This window comes from Eleginops maclovinus, chromosome 9, assembly GCF_036324505.1.
Source record: "Eleginops maclovinus isolate JMC-PN-2008 ecotype Puerto Natales chromosome 9, JC_Emac_rtc_rv5, whole genome shotgun sequence".
Lineage (NCBI taxonomy): Eukaryota > Metazoa > Chordata > Actinopteri > Perciformes > Eleginopidae > Eleginops > Eleginops maclovinus.
The window spans coordinates 18407449-18430877 of NC_086357.1; the positions used below are offsets into that span (position 1 = coordinate 18407449).

General features: G+C 40.4%; 1 protein-coding gene across 23 annotated transcripts in view; it reads left to right on the forward strand.

Moving 5' to 3' along the window:
* Positions 1-23429, forward strand: part of adgrl2a (adhesion G protein-coupled receptor L2a) — an 88874-nt gene that overhangs the window by 14594 nt on the left and 50851 nt on the right. For all 23 annotated transcript variants that reach the window (XM_063891299.1, XM_063891300.1, XM_063891312.1 and 20 more), the window contains exons 2-3: positions 5937-6122; positions 22237-22450. In XM_063891299.1, coding sequence (XP_063747369.1) covers positions 6047-6122; positions 22237-22450 — 290 coding nt within the window. In that variant the 5' untranslated portion in view covers positions 5937-6046. The remainder of the gene's footprint in view (positions 1-5936; positions 6123-22236; positions 22451-23429) is intronic.

The window sequence follows — 23429 nt, forward strand, 5'->3', positions numbered from 1 at the left end:
ATTAAAACTTTGTTACCGCGTCAAATCATCTGGCTATAATCCGTGTGGACCGACAGGGGTAGGTATCTTTCAGCGCTAATGGGATTTTTGTTGCATTGCAAGTGATTATGATGCTAAAGATTAAATATATATTCAGGCAGAGGGGAATGTAGCACTCAGTGCCGGGGGTTACAGTTGATAAATAACACACAAGACTCATACAAATAACCACACATTATTGGTGTTTTTAAATTAGGAAATATCCACATAACATGGGATTCTCTGAATTAAAATTAGACATGAAATAGTTATATATTTCCCGATATAGTTTTTGACACTGCTTCCATTTTTGTTTCCATAAATGTATTGACGAGTGTTAGGGTTCCAGCGGCTTGTGATTGCTTTATTTAGTAGCCATATGTCCTGAGGGGCAGTACTCTAATCGATTAATTGAGTGGCTCATAAATATGATCAATGGTGGGAAGCCTAAGAGCAATGAGCATGAAAGGCCCCACGCTTATGTCACACTGCGGCTCTCTTTTGCTTGCTTCTGTATTTTCTTTTTGGCTTGCCTAAGAGCTATAGTAGGTAATGATTCATTTAATCCAAACATTATAATCCACACACTCAAAAACTATTGTTTTATGTTCTCTCATATTATGAAATGGGTTAGTTATAGAATAAGTTAGTTAGCTCAGAATATGGATTATTACCACGGAGGTTTTTTTATGCAAGTCCAAATTCCCTTTGGTGTAAAATGGTGCAAACATGAAACACAGTGAGATACATTAAACTGTCAAATAAAAGAAAATAATGGAGAAATATCTAACTATCAATTATAAAATCAAAAAAGAGAAACATTTAGATGGAAATACAATTACAGTATTACAACTACCAATTGTTTTGTGAAGAAGTTTGAAAATTAAAATCTCAGAAGAAGAAAAAAACAATATTTTGCCAGTTTCCCCATTACCCCTCCTTTACCTCCTACACCAGCCCACCCTCAGCCCCCCCTCTAAACTCGCCCAACTGTCCCGCTGCGCAGCATGCATGTTTGACCTGGTATTTCTCTGGCTGAGCTCCCGTCAGGGTCAGGGCCTGCGTTCGGGGGCACCAGCAGTCACACAGTGTTAGGTTGGGTGTCATTCAGCTCCTCTAGTCCGGTGCTGCTCTCAATCATTCCCTCAGCAGAGGGGTCATCCTGTGAGTCCTCCCTGCCCCACATCTGACTCTGTGGGGCTCCAGACTCATCCGATCAACAGCCCAATCTCTCCCCTCTGGAGTGTGAATTTTCAGATTTACGCTTGCAAATTGTACATCTTCAGCAGTGTCAAAGTAGGAACACAATCTCTTAGGGGAATATATTTCCTCCACAGCTGAGACTGAGTGTTCTGTGACTGAGCCCAGTGTCCCCAGGTATTTCAGCTTTTCCCTCAAAGTGGGTAAGAGAAACAGAGATAAGAGGAGTCTTATAGTATGTATGAATTCATGTATGAGTATGCTGTTGGGAAACCCAACAGAAACCAAATGTCTTGCTTCCATTCAACATGTGGTGGTCTATTGGTTCTGATTTACATTTCAGTGAATCTCCGGCCCCATATTTCCCTTCCTTTGCATCCCTGTGATGTTCCGTGACAATTAACATCCCAACTCTTTCTTGAGGTTTGTTGAAAGCTCAGGGGCTAATTCAAGGGTCAAGCAAGACTTGCAAGCTGTCAATCTTTCATTGTAACCCGACTCCCCCTCCCCCACCCAGGTTCTTTATTCTTACCCCCCCCCCCCCCCTCTATTCTCCCAGACCTCGTTTTATAGAATCGCCCGACTCTTCTTCTATTCTCATGTGGCCCTCTAGCAGCTAGAGAGGGAAAACCAGGAGCTTTGTCTAAGGAGCCCGGCATTCTTTGACATCTGCCTCTTGTTTTCAGACCCCCGCTGCATTCAAATTTCAAACTGTCCTTTTCAATCAGCCCCCCTCCCCTTCCTTCTAATAACCCCCTTCCTCCCAGTTGCCAAGCCTTTTATTTTTTTTTTCTTAAGAAGTCCAACTGGGATCCTGCAATTCAAAACTTCTGCCACTCACTTGTCGATTATAAAGCATTCTGTTGTTTTGCGAATATTTAGCCCACACATATGTTTACCGCCTCTGGGCCCAAGCCCCTGTGGCTTCTTCAGTTTTAGAGTAGTTAAACACATGTCTGCAATGACTTCATATTTAGCCAAAGCAGTGCGATACATTTTAGCAATCTGTGCTTAACAATCACAGAAAATTGCCTTCATTATCTGTCTGGTGCATTAGAAGCAGCCATGTTGATCATGATGCGCTTCATCATCTGTCCACCCACCCTCCCTCTCTCATAAACTCCCAATCCCAGCACAACACACATTCTTGCAGATGCTAAAACCTGTTCGGAGATCACACCCAAGTCGTGGGCTATGTAAAAAAACAGTCGAGACATGATCGCCGTCGGTTTCTATTTCAAGGCGGAGAGAGAAAAGAAACCCCCAGCTGAGAGGGGAGACCTCAGCACGTTTAATGAGAACGGCAGTCTTCCTTCAGTCTGCGCCTTTGGTGTCTCAGCATGTTAAACACTCACAGCATGATACAAAATATATTAAAGTTTAGGACTGTTATCATCGATTTACAGAACAGCCGTCCCCACGTACTAGGGATCTACATTCTGCTTTACCTTCTTCATAGCAGGGGGTCTCGACTGCCTGGGAGGCAAAACTGTGTAAACGCATTTCGTCTTTGTCTTTACATTCTGACACAGGAGGTCCGCTGAGCTTGTTGCCTCTTTCTTTACACAAGCGATGATGACAGGCAAGCAAGAATAATCATAATTTTGTAACACTATTATCTCGGGCTATGACTTATATTAGTTTGTTTACAAGCCCCTGCAGCCACCAGAGAGGCACCGAAATGCACACTTATTCACCTCCTAATATAATTAACATTGTAGGTATAAGGTATTTCATTTTCAAAACTAAGGATTAAAATACCACCTGGTTTGGAGGTTAAAGAGGTAATGTCTTTTGATGGAAGACTTTTAATTGTTAAACAAGTTATGGGCACAGCATTAATCTGTATTGGGACTATCAGTGTGTGCCTGTGCACTCTAATCATTAGATTACAACCAGAGTAAGGCAACACACTAATTACTGCAACTACCATTATAGACCTTAACCAGGTTATCTTACCCGGTGTCAAGGTCGTAAGCTGAGCAGGCGTAGCATCAGTCTTTGAAATTGCACTTGGCAGGTATATCTGGAAGTGCCTGTGTTTTGATTCTGTGCACGCACCACAGAGGTCACGGAGTGAACCTGATGCAAAGTGAGACTATATGCGATAAAAGAGTGACAAGGCTAGGGTTGGTGGGAAAATGGAAGTAATATTTTTGAGTGACAGTGACATATATTCTAACACCTAAGGTGCCTGTGAGAACCTGCTCTGTGAAAATGTTGAAAACAATTATAACCAAATATATCTCTTCATTCTTTTATTACATTTATTTTTCTTGTTAGCCTATTCATGAAATTAGTTTATGTAATTGAGTTAATCCTGTGGAAATGGCGTTATTGTGAACCAAGTAAACAAACTGTTACTACAAGGTAGTATATTACTTGTCCATGAAAATGTAATGAGTGAATTCACATTTAAACGTATGGGTGAGCTATGTATTGTCAGTCTTAGTGGACGAAAGACTAAGACCTAAGACTTTGTGCGCACGGATAAAGCTACTTAAGCCTATATAGCTTATTTGTGGACACAATCTTCTTAAGGCCTCTTTATACTGTATGAACCTGTGTAAGCTGTAGGCTGATTATTTGTAGCCACTTGCTTGATGAACTTAACTGTTGCTTTTTGCTCCGATAAGCCAAAAGACCAGGGTAAGGGTTTTGTTGAAATCCTGTATGTTTGGTCTCCCTGATCAACTTCCATTTGTCGAGTCTCATGACTGCATATTATTCCATTTAGGCAAAATACATTGTGGATGGGTGTGCTGTGCTCCTGTTAACCTCTTTTAAATGGCTCCAAAATTAAAGGTCTCAGGTGAGGCCCAATGTCATACTAGATGAGCTGATTATGGCAGGCTTAATTATGACTTTGTTGGCTGATGTGTTCGCCCTGCATTTCTCGGCGATGAATGATCATGCTGTCTGAGAACTCAGACAGAATAGATCAAAGACTCTTCAGGCCGTGGATCGTTTCTAGAGTGGAGGAACAAGCTGAAGCTGATTTGTGCAGGTCTGACTGTACATGACATGACAAACATAATTCCTCTCCGTCTTTTCGGTTTAGTTACCCTATTAGCTGCTAGTGTGATAGAGTACACTCCGTCCCTTGCATTTGAACAAACATTTGCAACCTGTATGCACAAAAGAAAAATGGTATGTTGTTTTTAAATGTACTAAAAAAGAATATTAAAAAAAAGAGTTTCTAATGGAGTCCTATGTGCCTTGTTGCCAGAGTGATGCCAAATCCCATGGTGAATGTGCTAATGGTTCATGGGAGTGAGAGGACTGAGCTAAGCCCAGCAGTGTAAACACGCAGACAAAAGGGAGCCGTTAGTGGTGTGAAACGCATGCCTGGGCGAGCAGGTAGGCATTAGGTTTCACCCTACACAGCCAGAGCACTGTATCCGTGACTGAGAGGAGGCCATTTGCTTTTGTAGCAAAATAAAGCAAAAACAAACACTCAAACAGACTAGTACTAGAGGGACAGGTATGGATGAGGTGGGGAGAGAGGAATTTGGTGAGTAGAGTTGTAAGGGAGGGGATGAGGAGGGATGGGGCTGGGGAGATAAGGTGGTTTGTGGTCAGTCACAACATAGAGAAATGACCATTTGCGCCGCAGTGTCTCTCTGTTTGTTTGTTTGTTTGTTAGGCTAGGGCGCGGGGGTGGAAAGAATCACAATACATCAGTCAAATAGAAGTACTGTTACATTTAAACCTCTGCTGAAGGAAAGGTAGTGGGAAGGTCTGCTTAAATAAACAGTATCATGTAGCTAATTAAACATGTTGATGTTTGATTGACCATGTTAACTTTCTAAAAATATATTTTCCCAGTTTGGGATAAATAAGGTAATTATTATTTTATCTTAAACTACAACAATTACGTCAGTATCTGAGACAAAGTATACGCCTTCCTCTGTTATTAAAAAGATTTTCCTTTTATTACTCAGGCATCAACCAAGCTAATGCAAACCATTGCAGGATGAAAAGCTTTTTGCTAATGTTCACCAAGCTATTACTGTAGATATTTTTAGCATTTAATGTTACTGTCAGTCAACTAACATTTCTGACATGTGGTTGTAGAGTTTTGATGCCGTGTCAATTAACAGTTGCTCAGTTCCTGAAGCAACTCTTCTGGCTAGTTGGCAAACTTTTTTTTGTAGAGCTGATTTCAATCTGTGGGAAGCTTTGTTCTACAATGAAGGGACTTTTGTTTGGGAGTGTTATTAGTAAATGGAGATATCCAATCAAGATCAATTTAATGTCCCTACTGATATGTCAATTTGTTTTACTGGACAATAAATTCCTACATGTTTTAGAAGTTCTTATTAAAATACACATGTGTTCTTTGTAATAGGGACAGAAAATGTAATTTGACACAGCACTGATAAGGTTAGCATCACGAGGAGATGGACAGGGTGGGCGTTATCTGTTTGATGACAGCGCTGATCCCACCCCTCCCTGCCAGTGAAATGGTTGGCATTCAGCAGCCATTAGGGGATTTCCCCTCTCAGGATTATTGACCTTATGGGCTTATTTTGTTGGCTTTGCATTGGTTTGTAGCATTTCACAGCTTAAGATTTGTCACATTTTTGCAGTGGAAGGTAAATGCAGCATCAAGTGTGACAGGGTGAATTCCTGTGTGAAATCGCATGGGGACGGAGCTCACCACGTGGAATAAATTTCACCCCTGAACTGAACGTCTCTCTTGGTCTGCTCCACAGGTGACAGGATCAATGATGAGCATCTTTGAGACCGGTTGGCTTGGACTTTTCTAATCAGAACCTTTTTATTCGCAACACAATCCTGCCACAAACCATAAACCCCTGGCGCCATGGCATGTTACCTGTTGAAACTACAGACCTTCTGCTGGTTTCTCATCACACTGGCCCAAGTGCACTCCACAGAGGGTAAGTACTACTTGTGAAACTTTGTCCTTTCTAAAAACTGATTTCTTTCCCATGCCACTATTCTAAAAGCATCTTTTTTTAAATGAGTGTCTTTTCCAGCTCAACAAATGCCATTGCCAGAATATGATTTGCTATTGTCTTATTTAGAAATATATCATGAGCAGTGAAATTGTGACTCAAGTCTGAGCTGCTCCTCTGAGTGCAGGCGGTGCATGTGTAAGTAATGCAGCTCTAAAGACAGTGGGCACAGGCGGATGGGGGATAATCTTGAGTGGTTTCATTAGTTGGTAAATTGTGATTTGTCTGAGATTTTCTGCTTGATAGCGTCAGTTGTTCCCAGTGGCATCAGAGCTGGATCCATTTGTAAATTCCTTTCTGGAATGTCTCATGGCAGACACACACACAGATCTCACACGTCGAAAAATATAAAGCTTGAATGTGTTTTAATCATCGTGCATTTAGCTTTGATTAAATCATTCTCAGCTGTCTCATAATTACACGATTTATACAGCCAATCCATATCTTATAAACTGTATCCTGTACATGTTAGTGTTTGATCATGAGAATAGAAAAACCAGAGTTGGCCTCTTGCAGTGCAATACATCAAAAGCATGAATGAGGTTATTGGTGCCAACTATTCAAAGCTCAGCCAAATGTTCACTATACCTGTTTTACTGATTTTTAAAACACTCAATAATGTAAGATTATTGATTCAAGTTTGAAAGGTAATGATTCATCAAGATGCCTAATTTACACTGCAGCAATTCAAACCGCCACGGTATGTTTTACCATATGTGCTTCTCTTCCATCATCTGGCTTGGATTTGATCTTTCATATAAGGAGTTTTAGCACGTGGTCTCTATAGGCAATACACATTATACAGTATGTCTGCACCCTGACATATCATTTTAGTAACCTCATGCAAAGATAAGAGTTTGCCATTTCAAAGCCTAGGTATCTATAAGTAAACGTATTCAGGGGGCAAGAAAGATAGTCCCCACCCTAGAGAGTTTCTATGTATGATAGTGGTGCTTCTGGTTTCACCCCACTCACCATAAAACTCAGTAGTGTTTTTAAAGATGGAAAGCCAGTTTTGGATCTTTATGTTACACTACTAACTCCCTGTGATTGATGAGGCGCATACTGCCGGACAGGAAGTGATAAGGTTAATCTCCGTATGGTATGAAAGTGTTCGCTGACAGGTTACATGTGACTCAGAGGTGACACTCCTGGTAAACGGAGGGAGCTAGCAGTGGCAGGAGGAAAAGTTTATTCCAAATCAGGGGTAAGGAATAAATGCAACAAAGGAATAAACCGGGTTATTGGTGACATTTATCATTTACCTGTTCCTCTTGTTGGTTCCGCTCCGCCCTCACCTCCCTCCCATTTCCCATCCCAGCCACAGAGATCAGCCCAGAAACAGTTCATTACAAACAATATCCCCAAGTTACCATGCTCATTAAACTGCGTCTACCCCTAATATCTTTTTAATGCATTTTTATAATTGAATTAAATGGGTTAGTGGAATGCTGTAAATAGTCCTACGTTTGGTCCCTTTTTGTTCACTTTGCTTTTTTTACGTTTGAAGGAAGAGATACACAGTATAGATATAAACTGTAGCTGTGGGGGATTGTGTTTCTCTCTGTTCTCCTTCTATTCAAATCAGCCCTCATCCACCACATTTTACTGCATCCGCCCGACAACTTTACATGACTCTGATCTGTCTTTGTTCAGCTGACTCACTGCCATTCAGGGCGTTTCATCTCCCATTTTCCTTATTTTATTCACATCTGGGAACAGAAAGGCTTGTAAGTTACTACAATTGAGGCAGCCTAGTCAGTGACATTACTTTTTAAAATTGATTTGCCTTATTATTATAATTATGCTATATATAGATGAACTGCATATATGTCACAATGTTATACATATCAAAGGGAACCTGGGTCTCTGAACCATATAATATAGAATTAACCATGCTATACTGGAGATCTCATTTTTTTTCTGTCCCTTGTGTGAACAGCTTCTCCTTAAGTGCGACATTGTCTACAGTCATGGTAAAACAGCAAAAAATATAATAACTATTTAAATACAGCCCTGTTTTATACCCTGTGATTGGATCTGGGAACATTACATTTGAGCCAGTGCTCTCGCAGTATGTCCGTAAAACTAGAAAATCTCAGGAGGACCTTGTTGTGACATAGATACTGTAATCAAAATCAATATCAGTATGGACATAATGATTTGAGAAGAAACACTATATGGGATTCCGGGTATGACATGGACCTAACATATTCCCAGTTCTATGGTCGTCACATTTAACGTCTAAAATTCCAGAGAGAATGTCATTAAAGGACACATGAAGTTCAGTTTGCTCATTAATAGCAGTAAGCCCAGTCTGTTAAAACGGTTGCGTCATGTATTCTGTGGCTCTGGAGGGAGATTTCCAAAGTCTAATGATGCCATCCGAGGTTATCTTGTCTTGGACTTGAGACTTTGTTCTTCGGTTTTCTTAACAAGTTAGATTTTTATTACAAACTGGGGTCAGGAAGTTCAAGGGACATAGGTATTTAGCAAGCAGGTAGAGTCTTACAAAATATATTATATGATACATTAGTCAAGGGGGAGAAACCAGTTTTGCTGAAGCTTGACCCATAATATGGAGTAAAATACAATAGATGTCTTGGCCTCTGCTCCATCATTTTTTTCTTTTTAAAATGTTTACATCTCGGTAAAGCTTCTCATGAAATATTGTATTTCTGAGATGACTTTTATCAATGCACTACTTTCCTCTATTGAGTAGTTTTTAACACACATTTTTAGATTAAGAAGTGCCAGAGAAGTGGACAAACAACCTACTAACATCCTGTTTTTGTCTTAAGTGGGAAATGATTCTATTGGCATTCATTCCTAGGACAAATCACTCTGCAGCACTCACAGGCAGGCTAATACGCGCTTATTTTGGTGGAAAAAGAGAGTATCACTTTAATCAGTATGTTTTACTCGGACCGGCTGTGATATTGTTTGCCCTCTGGCGTTCAGAGTGATGTTCTTTGATGCTGCAGGTTTATTTCCTTTTGTCCTATTGGAGTCCTCTACGGATGTCACCATAGCAACCCACTAGAAATTAGATGAAGGTGTAATTTTGTTTTTTTGCAAAAATGTCAAAACTGTGGTCATTGCCCCCTTGCAACACACACGTTGAATTGGCTCACATGTCTTCCAAAAATAATTTTGTGCTGTCTGGTCGGGTTGGAGGGATTTGTCTGTATCAGCGACGGAATAACAATTTTCACCTAGCTCAGACACACTCTCTCTTCAAAGGATTACAGAGACAGATTTGGAGAGCAGAGCAATATTCTTTGTCAAGAGGTAAGGAGGGCAAGGTGTGCAGCTAGCTGGACATGCTCCTACAAACGTATCAGGAGAAAATGAGTCTGTTCCATTGTTTATGTGTTGATGCACCTCACTTTATTGGGATGTTCTTTATTGTTTTGAAATCAGTGTCAGTGATCAGAAAATATCACCAGATCGTTATCGTGTGTCATTGCTGGCTTATACAGTATGGCAACTTAGTATAGAACCATTCTCTATAGAAATACAATAAAAGCAAGGCAATGTTAAGTGGGTGATGGAGACTTAATGAAACAATGATTCAACAAAAATTGTTTTCCCTAGATCACATGTTATCATTCCATTCCTACGGAGCCTGGGGCGGTAGTATCTGTAAAGTTTAGGGGGTCCATAAAGTGTTAGCCATGATATAAAAGCTGCGTTCCAGTGGCAGGACTTGTTTGAACACGTCTGACATGGAGAATTCTGTTCCGTCTGTACACCCTGAAACCACACTATTGTTTCTCCTCAAAGCATGAAATGTTTGAAGTACTTGAGATTTCTCAAGGGTAACAGGGAAGGGCACCTTTAAAAGTCCTCTTTTTGTACCGTGTGAAAGGAAAAGAGATTTAAAGCCTTCATCTCGAAGTGAATGGAGTGAAATAGACAATCAAGGTGTTCTGAAAATGTAATTACTGGAAGTAAAAGCCAAGGGCTTATTTTGAGACAGAACCTACAAGGACAGGATCCATGGCTGCCCAGTGCCGCGCCAACACCTATTTGCTATGGTTAGCCTTTTCCTGTAACCATGAAAGCATATTTATATAGTTTTCTGAAAATGGCCATATTTTTACAGTCAAAAAAAGCCCTGTGTTTTTTTCGAAATGAACTGTTTAAGGGCAGGCTTATAGTGGTCATGGAAAACCGATTAATACCCAGCAGGTAAATCCAATCAGTTCAACTTCCAGATATCAATAGCCTTTTCCTCTGAGACAAAGCTCTGTCTATGCTTATAGGTAATATCCTTTTCATTTCCTCCACTAGGGGCCTTTTTCTCAGCAGTTTGGCTTGTGTATGTTATCTTAAAAAGAAGGATAATCTAAATACTATCTGTCAAGTGTCACTATGAAACCACGGGCAGTACGCCTGTTCTTTTGAAGTACTAATTTGTGCCAGAGTTGTGTCTGTAAAAAAAATAAAAGCACCCCACTGCGGCACCACACACCACTAACCTGACCCCTTTGAAAACGCTGGCCCAAAGCTAATTTGTTATTACAAAGAAATCATTTATTTGGTTATCATTTTATGTGCCAATTTAGCTAGTTTTTCTACAGCTACCAAATTATTTTATTTTGGAAACGGCATTAAAACAGTTAAGGCTAAAGGGGAGAATATTTCCTCTGTCTCATGTGTCTTTAGTAAATAACTTCTGTCGGTTTTGTATTTCAACCTTCCTCTTGATGTCATCCTGGTTGTTTGCGGCAGACTTTGGAATCTGGCTTCCTGTGGAGCCAGGCAGGCGTGGGGCCTGTGTACGTAGGCCCACCATGCTGTCATGTCTCTTTCATCGCCAGCCAGGCTTGGCCAACAAGGAGATAAGGAGACAATGACAGGGAGAGCAAGCAGTGGCAAGGTGTAACCACAGCCCCTGGGTCTCCTCCCTGCCGAGCACTTCAAATCCTCATTAGGATTTTCAGAAAAGGAAGGAGGGATTTTCAGGATTAGGGCTTTGTCACTCGTGGCTCCAGGTTGGTGTTTGTCATGCAAGAGCATGGCGGAGCTCTTGACATCTTGCCACCCTCCCACCCAAACACAGTCCCTCCCTTCACCCGGCTACTGAGGCAGTTAAAATATGTTCCACTAACCCAGAATGTATGAAGCTCATAATTATTAACTCAGTGCCCTTGGCAAATGTTTTAATGCCATCCTAGAGGCCTATGTTTTGTGTCTGTGGGTTGCTGCATCAGCATTCTTCTTAATGGTTATTTATGCAGAGATAACCTTGGAAAGCATCATTAGTTTGTTGTGGTCTGTCGCCGTCCATAACTCATGCTGGGATCTCGGCCGTGACACAGATACGACAGTTCAGACAGGAGGCGCGGTGCATTGTTTCAAGTCCAGTTGCACTCCTCCATGTGCTAGTTATATGAGGGACACTGTAAATGGAATTTTATGAGGCTTTTTATCCTTTAACTTCGTACTTAGTTTAAGGTTCCTCTGCTGTTTATTTTTACTCTTGCAAAGATGTGGCCATTTGTTTAATTAAGACTTGCAGACTTCTCAAACAAAACAACTGTGGACTGTGTTGCCTGACACGGCGCTCAACCTCTAACATGCTCCCTAATTGGGTTTCAGACTTGTCTAGGAGAGTGTTTCAGCGTGACAGAGCCTCAGACTTGGTGTGAAACCTACCTTCTCCCATCCTTCTCGGTGCTGATCTTTGTGGATAATGGGCATTCACACGGGTCTCACGAGGCCCTCGTTGGGTGGGATCTCACGCACCCTAGATTAGTCATCTACCCACATGTCCCTATTTGCGTGGTATTTTACCGTCATGCTTTGTCTCACTTTGTTTTTGCTCAGGTAGAAACATGTGGGCCCCTAACAAGTATATCCCAAACAATCTACAAAATATGTTCTTATAACTCATCCAGACTCTTCTGAATCCAAAATACAGAAAGAAAACAAACATGACTTATCAATCTCCAGTGCAGCGGTCTATAGCCAAACAACTATTATTCATGGAACATTTATAGTGTTGTTCTTTTGTTGGTTGTCTCTGATCGGGCCATAGCAGATGTGACTAACAGTATGTGGGCATCTTTTTGTAAGTAGGCTTCAATTTGTCAGAGATGTGCCTCAAGTTTTAAACTTGTAGTTTGCTCTTATATTCTATGTTTGTTTCGTACCGAAGCAGAATGAAAATCAGTGCCTTTTACTTGCTGCATGATCAGATTTGAAAGGTTCTGGTCTACTATGTGTACTATGAAAGGCAAGTGCATTGAGAAACTAGCAGAATGATAATAGAAATAGTAAAGGCTCTTTAGTTCTGATATATTTTTATGTTGCTAGAGCCTGTGTAGTTGACATCAAGGACTGCAGACAGACCTCATGCAAGGACTGCTGATGAAGTCCGGAAGGGGCAGATGAGGAGAATGTTTTTGATTATCCAGTCTAGATGGTTTTATAAACCAGGAAGCAGCATGTACACCTCGCGCCAGACAAATGAGCCAGCTCAGCTGGTCAAAGGGCAAATGTAGCTTGGTTTCCTGTTTGCTTCTGTAATACTTTGGAATTTGAAAGTGATTAGACTGCAGTGTTCAAGTCACACGGAGTGCGGGATTTCAATGGTTACCTGTGTAGGCCTTAGCTTCGTCTCTGAAATGGAGACGGATGCCAAGATTCAAAACTGTTATGAATTAACTGTTATTGTGCATGCTGTGTCATACTGTGAATAACATGTTTTTATCAATGTGAGCAATTCAGTCCCTCTGCTCCGTCTGATTTGAGCATCAAGCGCAACAGAGGGATGAATGCATTGAAGTGGAGTGGAGAACTGCTATTTATGAAACCATTGACTCATGCCAGTGGGTTTTCCATCCCATATCTGCTGAAATATCTAATGTAAACAGCAACAATCTGCAGATGTTCAAGGGGTATGTAATCACGTTTTCATTGTGAGGATGCTGTTGAAAGGCATGTTCTCTGAAGCTCAGGAAAGAGTGGTTTTGCTTGAGACATCATGCGATGAAAACCGATTGCGGAACTTGTAATAGAAGATTCTGTCAGGAAGACAAAATATATCCAAAGGCTTAAGATTTTACAGTTCACTCAAGACAGTCAGATGCAAGATATCCCTGGCTTGCCCTTAGTGGAATCTTCTTTGTCCTCGTGCTTCAGTCCTGATTTAGAGCAGCTATAAATCCTGAAGAGGCTCCTGTAAACCAGGGGTGGTGAAACTACGCCCATAAATATAAAGGATTAAGAACCAGGGCCTTTTGAAGGAACTCTGAGTGCCCATTTATGAAGCTTGTTAACTTATAGAGCTTCACTGGTACATTGAGTATTTTCCACTTTTGTTGAAAATCCTACATTTTTCTCTTTGCAGTAAAGATTCCCCCAGTTTAACCCAAGCCAAGGCTGCTAAAATATGATTCAATAATAACATGTTACAGCTCATTGCTCCATTTTTGTCGGCCATCATTAAGAGCAAAGAAGTCATGAAGTGTGGGTTTACTTGCTGACACACGTAATACACGTCAGGTCCGGCCATTTAGGACCTGGTAAATCACCCCGACTTGACCGCGAGTGACTCGGCTTTTGACCTTCTGAGTCATAATGACCCCTGAGTGCAGCCGTATGTCAAGGGCTTGGGCCTCTGCTCTTAAGCCCACCTCTCAAATAAATTATGGGCTGACGGAAAAATAGTCTTCAAAGGCACATTTGCTCGGTGGAGATGTTACAAATCAATATGTGTACACACTTACTTGGCCATAAAGCTGATTGTGATTCTGGATATCCATCATTTTGAATCAGCCCATTTGAGTTTGTAAGGATTTCTCAGATGAACTATTGCCTCTTGCTTAATTTTTCCTCTTGTTAATTCCCCCACCTACCCTCCCATTCCCCAACATGCACACACACACACACGCACACACACACACAATTCCCAAAATTATTTTTTAATAGCTTACAAGCAATAACAAAGGCCGATAAGCATGAGGGGCATCTGATAAATCTTTAAATGATAACTTCCAAGTGCCCCTGCTGTGACATGTGGGGGCTTGAACGAGAAGCAGGCATTGTATGTGGTCCAGATTCAAGCGAGGTTAACCTATTTGAATCCTTATTTTTCGTGTCATAACAATTAATTCACCTCTGGAAAAGAAGAGATAACTACTCTGTATTAGTACTAGTGAGGAGACAAAAGCCTAGACTAGTCTATCAGAGTAAAATAGGGTTACATAGTGACACATAGAAATCAACCTAACCTGGGAGCAGGCAGGTTCTGCAGTTTAGTCTGAATAAGAGCTGCATGAAGAATTCAGTTGAAGCAGCAGTCGTGTCATCAGGGCATGACTTCCCAGTTGGTCAGGGAATTTAAATGCCAGGCGGGGGTCAGTAGAAGCACTAGCTGAATAATGTGGCACAAATGCATACACATGAGGGCCGAGTGTCGGTAAGAGGAACCACTGCTGTGGTCTGCTTGAGGAAGTGCACTTTGGGAATGCAAACCAAGCAGATGGACCCTTCCCATTTGTGTGTTCTGCCACTGGTGACCCATTGGGAAATGCTTCCTTATTGAATGGAGGAGCATCAAACGCTTCATTGGAGCAGAGCAGGAAGTCTGTGCTACCCAATGAATGTCTGACCATTTTTCATTACTTGAAATGGAAAATGTAGAAATAAAAAAGACCAAAGGAAGAGAAGACAAGCGCATAGCAAGTCCAGTATAAAAATTCTTTAGAAAAAAATATGACTCACGTAAGGTTTAACCTCTATTTCTCTTGATATCTTTGGAAATTGTGTCAATGATAAGGCTGAGTAATGAGGGCCAAAGGGCTTGCTGCCACTAAAAGGCAGAGACTGCACTATATCAGTTCTACTGAGCAATGACTCATAGGATTAGTGCTGTACTAACACATGTAAAGTGCAGTCAGCACAACTTCAAATTTAAGGGTTAAATTCTTGATCATAGAATTGAAACAAATGTACTCTAACCCAATGGGCACAATGCCTTGACCTATCGTTCATAATTTTGTTATTGTTTTGTAATTTGAGTCTGAAATATGCCAGTGATGATTTGTTAAGGACACAGTTTACTGTTTGATGGTCATTGCAGCCATTTCACTACCAGAAGATGTCCTTGCTTTTTAGTTTGACCTAAAAAGCACTCCCCACTCTCTCTCTCTCTCTCTCTCTCTCTCTCTCTCTCTCTCTCTCTCTCTCTCTCTCTCTCTCTCTCTCGCTCTCTCTCTCACAAACACACACACACACACAAAAAAAACACACCGCCTGGCCCCAGGGCTATCCGATATTAGACAGTGAGATGACATTGTGTGCTAGTGCGAGTGCAGTCAGCCGACATGTGCAGATGATGTGAAGTCAATAATGCATTATGAGAAAAGAAAAAAAACGGATTTATGACCTTGATGAGCCCCATAGAGCTTAATTAGGCCTTAAGGTTGATTTACATACAAGTGTACATGGAATTTGATGAGGCTGTTTTTTCATGCTGGTGCAGAGCATTTTCATTTTGTCTTGCGGCATCACTTGATGCTTATATTTGTTCAAAGTCTTCCGGATTAGAAAAGGGAAATTAGAAAACTTTATTTCCTTTTTGACCAGCCTTTGCTGGTGTCATTGTTGTTTTTCTAACACATTAAAATGATCAAGTACTACTGCAACGAAAAAAATGTATTTCCCTATGCAGGTTTATATGTCTACAAGTGATAGTGGTGGGTGAGGAATTGCGTTAATCTAAGAAACGGTCCCTTTAGAGAGTACATTTCTGATTAAAAAGCTCACTTAAACACCAAATGGGTGATGTGTGTGTGTCCTGGGGAGTCTTTTTTCATTGCGTCTTTTCAGAGAGAAATGACAAGATATTTTTCAGTCATGTACCTATATCAAAGATGCTCCTGATAGCCCCCCTGCTGTTGCTATGGAAGTAGCGGAGATGTAAATGAACTGGAGTGAATTGGATGGTGGAGAATACAAATGAGGCTGGAATGCTCGTTCCCCTGCTGCTCTTTGCCTCCTCTTCTCCCAATATCTCTCTCTTCCTGTCTCCCTCTCTCTGTGCAAGTACGTTTCAAAGACCAAACATCACTGAGTATTCCACATATTTTTGACACTACATAGCTTGAAACGCTGTTTCCTACAGCAAAAATGGGAAAAAATTTGACTAAACTGCATTCTTAATGATGTATGCATGAAATCTTGTTTGTGTTAAAATAAGTATGTTTCTTGCATTATCTCCAACAGTTAACATTGTCATCATTTGATAATTATAAGTAAAGTTTTTCAATGCAGTTTCATTTTATGCAACATTTTTTAGGAGACTAAACTCTTGTCTTTTTTATGCTGTATCAAATGGCTAGATTTTTAGTTTACATAACAGTATTTTATTAAACAATACCACAATGGCTTTGTTCAAATGACAATTTTTTCAGTCAGGCAGCGTTTATTGTGCTGATATAATAATAAAAAACAGCACAACCTTGGGTTCTCACAAACTGAGCTAAAATGTCACGTCAGTGTAATCTGTACCACACAAGTCATAGTTTTAACATCGGTTGTCCATGCGTTTAATAATCTACAGATGTTATGGTCTGAATTACAGAGGAGAAAAAACCTCTACATAATTGACTGTCGTTTGCTGTTAGCCATGCCCAAAGAATGACATCAGCCTTTAACACACAGAGTGAAAAAAATAGAAACAAAGTATTGAATTAAAGTTAATGTTAGGAAATTCAAAGGAATAATATCTTTCAAAAACCCGTAGTGTAATTCTTTTGCAGAATAGCCACACAAAGTCAGCAGTCTACCTCGTACCCTGCTGTTTGCAGGATATATGCAATATTTCCTTTCTTCTCCTCCTCTGTGTGGACCTGACTTCTTAAGAATACATGCTGTTGTAAAGGATATCTCTGGATTATAGAATCAGCACTGTTGGAAGAGTCTTGACTTAAAGGTTTCTTTTCCTTCACAGACTTCTTTTGCTTGTACCATAGAGAGGAGGGGGTAGGGGTTGGGGTGGCAGAACCTGGAGGACTCAAGCTGCGTTTCCTGTGGCTCCTAGCTAATGCTATAGGCCACACTTTTCTTTCACCCCAAATTCCCCCAGCAAGCGACCTTGTCGGCTCAGGGGTGCAGAATAATGGCGGGCCAGGCAGAAATGCTAGCTCATTTACAAGCAGCTGTTTAGTTCTCATCAGCAATGGAAAATCAAAGGGCTGCGTTAACGCAAGGCGACAAGCATCCGGAGCGTCCCCGTCACATTTCTCATTGGCTCGCGACAGAAAAATTATCTGGTTTCACATCAAAATAATCTGGAGATCTCTTTTGTGCTCTCGCCACAATGATGGCAGCGTGAGTTGCTGAATAGGCCTTTTGATCAGCCTCTGCTTTGCCCCTGGACTTACTCTTGAAGCATGAGTAATTCAAGTTCCAAAGGGTCATTTTGATATAAAAAACATTTACTGGAGGCAAGATCGTCCTGATGAAAAACAGCAAAGTTTATTTTTTATTTATGCCGCCTGAACAGCAATACGATATGTGGGAAAACTTCTGGTTGAAAAAAAGATTCAAGTTTGTTGCCCTCATTAAACATATGGCTATTCAGAGGCTGTGATTTATCTGTGTGTACTCAACATGTTCTTTATGTCTGTTGTCCCTTTGGGTTTGATCATGGTAATGTCTAGTTTCAAGGGACTACACAGGAGAAGGTCTCTGCATGGCTGATGAAGATCCTAATGACACCTCGTTTGTGTGAAATAGGAAGACATTTTCTTCATTAACTCTGCTTCAGTGACACTCATATCCTACCAGATGGTCACTTTCCAATTGATTTGGCTCATCTGCGGGGAAAAAAAATGAATTAAAACATTACAGCACCAAAGAGACGGCACATAATGGATCCACTTTACATACTGGAGATTCATGCAGTTCTTCAGCTGCAGATTCTGTACGGGTTTAATGTAATCGCAAAGGTTACACATGGTAGTAAATGCCATTCTGGGAAGCTTTAAATTGAGGATCCTCATTGGTGTAATAAAGTGCTATAACCCATGGAAATAGAGGTCCTGTGCACCAATCAATGTCAATTACTATCATGTACAATAAGCATGTGTCAAAAGGTTTAGTGACCATGTGCTTTCAAGAAACTGAACAGCTGCTTCCTAGTACACAGTAAAATGTCTATCATTTTAATTTCAACGTGTTGTAAAAATGTGATTTCAGTCTGTGGGTGGAAAGAAAGAATAGTTAGGATTATGCAATGGCACGGTCCATTTCTCCGCTAAATGCTTGCTACATAGAAGATGAAGAGGAATTTAAATGCTTTTGTAGTGGTGCTGGTGGTGGGTGGGATGGGTGACCAGAATGCGTGATTAGTATTGGCATGGCCATGATAAGGATCTGACCAGAAATGTCTCTGGTGCACGATGTTGCCATGGTCACACAATGAGCTTCCCACATAATAGTGTATTGACTCTGCCTTGATCCTTTTGCTCCCTGGCATTTAATTAGTGTAGAGAATGTAAAACTCCTCCTTTTCAGGTGTTCAATTGATAAGCATCGCTCCTTTAAGCCTTTGTCATTGGTTCGGATGCATGATCACAGAGTCAAGGTACATCAAAGCTAGTGAAATAACATCTCATATTTCAAGGAGGTCTGAAGTGTGTTCTACTGCCGAGGAGGAGGGTGCTGAGTTTCCCTTTGGGTCTGAAACCATGTGTATGTGTGTGACAACCTAGGACAAACTCTGGTGAAAATTCCTCTGTCTTGCAGCTCTGTTTTTACACCATGTACCAGTGGTGCGCGCCATTTTGTTTGCTCAGCAGCCTTTTCCCCTTCGGAGAAAAATCCGAAGTTAAAAGGGCTATAAAACAGGCTTTAGCAACAAGTCATCATCAGAACGAGCGCACAGGAAAAGTGATGTTCCATATTTTAATATCCAGCTTTAATATCCATATTGATACTCTCGGCATGGTTGACTTTTACCGTATTGAAAGTAAATAATTTTCATATCATGCACTCATTTAATAGTTATGCTAATGACCCCATGAGCATAATAATGATTACTTTTCTGGCTCATTTGAATAATTAATTAATTTTGTTAAGTGACACAGTAAGTATTGTATTTTGTTTGTGTGGGATCACATTATTCTCTTGTAATTGCAATGCCTTTTCGTGCCAAAAAATGATCGATGGTGTTTTTCTGTCTTCATAATGTCTGTATAAAAACTGAGGAAGAGGATTTATATGAAGTTGTCACATAAACCCTCCATTATATAACACAGAAGAACTTATACAAAAATCATTATAGCGGGAGCTGAATTTGATATGTCAGCGGAGCAGTATAAACTATTTTTGCCTGTTTCACTAATGGACACTTCTGAATATAAATGCGATGGAAGGAAATTATTTAGCTGGGTCACACAACCACTGTTTGGATGAGATATGTTCTGAGGAGTCTCCAGAATTAAATAAATAATAGTGCAAACCATGGCGAAAACATTGCTGACTTAATTGTAGACATTAACATTTGGCCGTTGTTGGCTGAACTATTGGGTGTCCTGTGGATTTGCCCTTGTCACTCATCTACTATGTACCAAAAATATAATCCGACACCAGAGTGAAAAGTAGTTCAGCCTCGGGCCTAATCAATGGGGAGAGGCTTTTTGAGGTTGTTTACGAGTGTGCTTTGGTCCATGATGCACCCACCCAGCTGGCTAATAAAGTGTGCTTGGATGACAGCAATTTAGTTAGATTTCCAGAGATTTGAACACAAAAATTCACCGTTATTACAGGGCCTGTCACAGGCATGGTTGAAAAGTTGCTTAGTGCATTTCAGTATCCTTGAGTACGCATTTATCTCCTCATTGCACCAGTCTGTTTCCTACTCAAGCAGAGAGACTGCATTAATTCTAAATCTTTAAACCAGAAGCTGAGATTGTGAAGGCTCTGCTGTGGGATTTAAGTGTTATAACAGTGTTCCTGGGACACAGAGCATCAGCGGGTTCAGCTGCGGATTTGGAGATCAAACTCGGAGGTCTTGCATATGGGCCAAGAACCAGTTGACTTCCAGCCTTAAATAGGCCAGTGCAGGGTAATGTATCCCACCCAGTCATACATAACTGCTGCACAATTGATCCATGTGTAGTGTGTTTGACCTCTTTAGCAGGACAACAAAGGATTCAGCAAATTTAATAGAAATAAAAGAACTGTTTGTTTAAGAAAATACTGATATTTAATTCATCAGTGGGATATATTATGTATTTTTATTTCACTTGTGGATTTGATAGCTATTTAAATTATTCAACTTTCACTTTAATTATTGAAGTTTGAACATAGAAGGACAATGAGTATTAAAAAGAGGTGCAGTACCATGGATTAATGTTTTACCCAGGTTTTATAGTTACTATCTAAACAATGTATTGCTGACTTGAAGGAGCTATGCTGAAGTGCATAGACATCAACTCAAGATTGGCTGTCAAGACTTGTTCCTAACATGGTGTGTTTTTATATTTCTCCTCTTGGGTTTTTTCTCTCAAGACAACCTCTTTGATAAATTGTTTATCACCTTAAGCGTTTTCCTTTTGACTCTAGAGGGAGAAGTTGTTGAAAAATGAAATATGGCCGAAACCTATCATATGTGAAAGCCTTTATCTTTTCATGCCTATTGGTCACAAGTTTGCTGTCAAAAAGAACAAATAGAGAAAAGAAAATCCTACTTAGATGGTTGTAAGCTCTTGAACAAATGAAGTCTTATAGAGGTTAAATAGACAAGCTGCCCTCGTCTATACAGATACATCCTTTGATCACCCTGAGAGTAAAATGTTTGCCTGATTGGTGCACAAACAGGGGATCATGCAATACAAACTGACATTTATCTTCCTTTATAAAATGCCACAGTAGTATTTCCCGGCCAGGGACACAATACAGAAGGCTAATCTAGTGCCGTTATAGCATAGCATTTAATCAGACTAAGATAATTATATTGGTAGTTAATTGATGAAGCGTCCAATAGGGGAAAATAAACCCGGCCTTGTTAGGTCGATTTATCAGAGCTGAAGTCAGAAGCTTTAAGTTAACTGTTTCCACACAGAGAGTATCTAACAACATGAACAAAAAAACAACTGCATATATGGATCAGTTTGACTTTTCCAGGTGCCAAACAAATTAGTGCACAAGAAGTTGGGACAATGTTTAATTTCCTTCCTTGTCTTGTGAGAACTAGACCTCGTTCGGGACATAGATGGTTTTCAACATGTGAAATAGCTGTATGTTATGTATGTAGTAGACATACACACCACACAGAACTCTCAATATCTTGCACTTCGATTGTCTGCAAGCAAAGTGGATTAAATGACAGTCATGTTGTACAGATGCTTGTTGTACTTCTTCATTTCACGTAGAAAAATGAGCTTTGCAAGATAACCACAAGTCTCTAGTGATGTGCTGTGTGGTCCCATACCGATATGAAACACAGCAAAAATGACAAAACTGGGGTGGCAGACTGTTTAAAAAAAAATTAAAAAGCACAAAATGAATTCTTAATGAAGTTATATCTTTTTCTCACCATCACAGCAGCTGTTGGGTTTTCTTATTAGTGTTGTCTTAGTGTTTTTACTGTACATAGACGGTCGTAAGAGGTTACAATGCTCCAGACATTTTAGCCGACAAACAAGACTTTAATGACAATTATTGATTTTTTCCAGGACCAGTTAGGCGCAGGGATGACATACTAACACCATTAGCTCACTGGTGCGGTTGAGATCTAAAATGTTCACTCAATATACTGATGTATGTCAGGCTAGTAGTCCAATCCCAGGTTCGCTTTCCTCAGATCAGCGTGATTCGTCTTTCTAAATAGTAACAGCCTTTCGAATAAAAAGGGATGCACATGCACAATATGCTGCTTTTAGATACATCTTGTAAATCCAGCTCTGATATCTTGTGTGTTCTCTCTTTCATGCCGTCTTTCTCTGTGTCAGCTCAAATACACAACTCCCTTCGATTTGCACTGATAGAGCTCTTTCTCTCTTTTCTCCCTCAGGGTTCAGTCGAGCCGCCCTGCCATTTGGCTTAGTACGGAGAGAGCTGTCTTGTGAGGGTTACCCCATCGATCTGCGGTGTCCAGGAAGTGATGTCATAATGATCGAAAGTGCCAACTATGGCCGAACGGACGACAAGATCTGCGACGCTGACCCTTTCCAGATGGAGAACATCAACTGCTATCTTCCAGATGCCTTCAAGATCATGTCACAAAGGTAAAACTGCAGTGCTGTACCAAAACAAATGATCACAAAATGATCTGCCAAACTTACAGGACTCTGTGAAAATAATTGACAGGGCTCAACAGTAACAGTTTCCTAGTTGCCCTGAGCAACCGGATACGGACTGCTGTCAACCATTCATTTTGTCTGGTAGCCCCTGCTGCCCATCTATTTTTCATTCTCTTTAAAAATCCTCCACATTCCTTGCCTTTGGAGTAAAATCTTCCCGCCAAGGAGAATAACACGGCTGCAGTTGGATTGATTTACTCCATCGAATTTAGCAAAAGGGAATGTTAGTGTGAAGGGGAAAAAAAGCAAAATGCAACAGTGGCCTGTCAGCATCGATACCCTAGGAGACATTAATGTTAGTACTTACCGAGACAGCTCAACCTCAACCAAAGAGAATTAGAAACTGTTTTTGAGTAGAGCGTTTTATTTGTTTTTTAAAGAAGTCAGAGTCAAAGACCCAAGCTGACAATGGACATTAAATTCACGTTTCAAAATATGAACATAACAAATTAACCTTTCAACAACATTCAGAAAAACAAAGAGCTGTTTCAATATTTCACTATTTGACATGCCTGACATAATGCAGATCGGATCCAACTTGCTGGAGGTAATTATTCTGCCTACTGTAATTTACTCTGTTGAATACATTACCTGGCAAAATTCCAATCTACATTGAGTATGCTAACATTAGTCTATCACTGTTTGACTTATTACTGAAGCTGGTCCACTCGCTCTTAGCAGAATCCATTTAATATGCAACTGTGTGTGTGTGTGTTAGACTTACAGTGTGTGTGCTTTGTTTATCTGTAACACAAAAGAGATAGAGACCAAAAAAAGAGTTTATGTCATTTGAAATATGTTATCAGTTGTTTTAGTTATAAATTAAATCATAAATGGTTATACCGCAGCAGGCATCCTCTCAACTCTGGCCACCAAAGACTGATGTCTGTTTTCCAGCTGCACA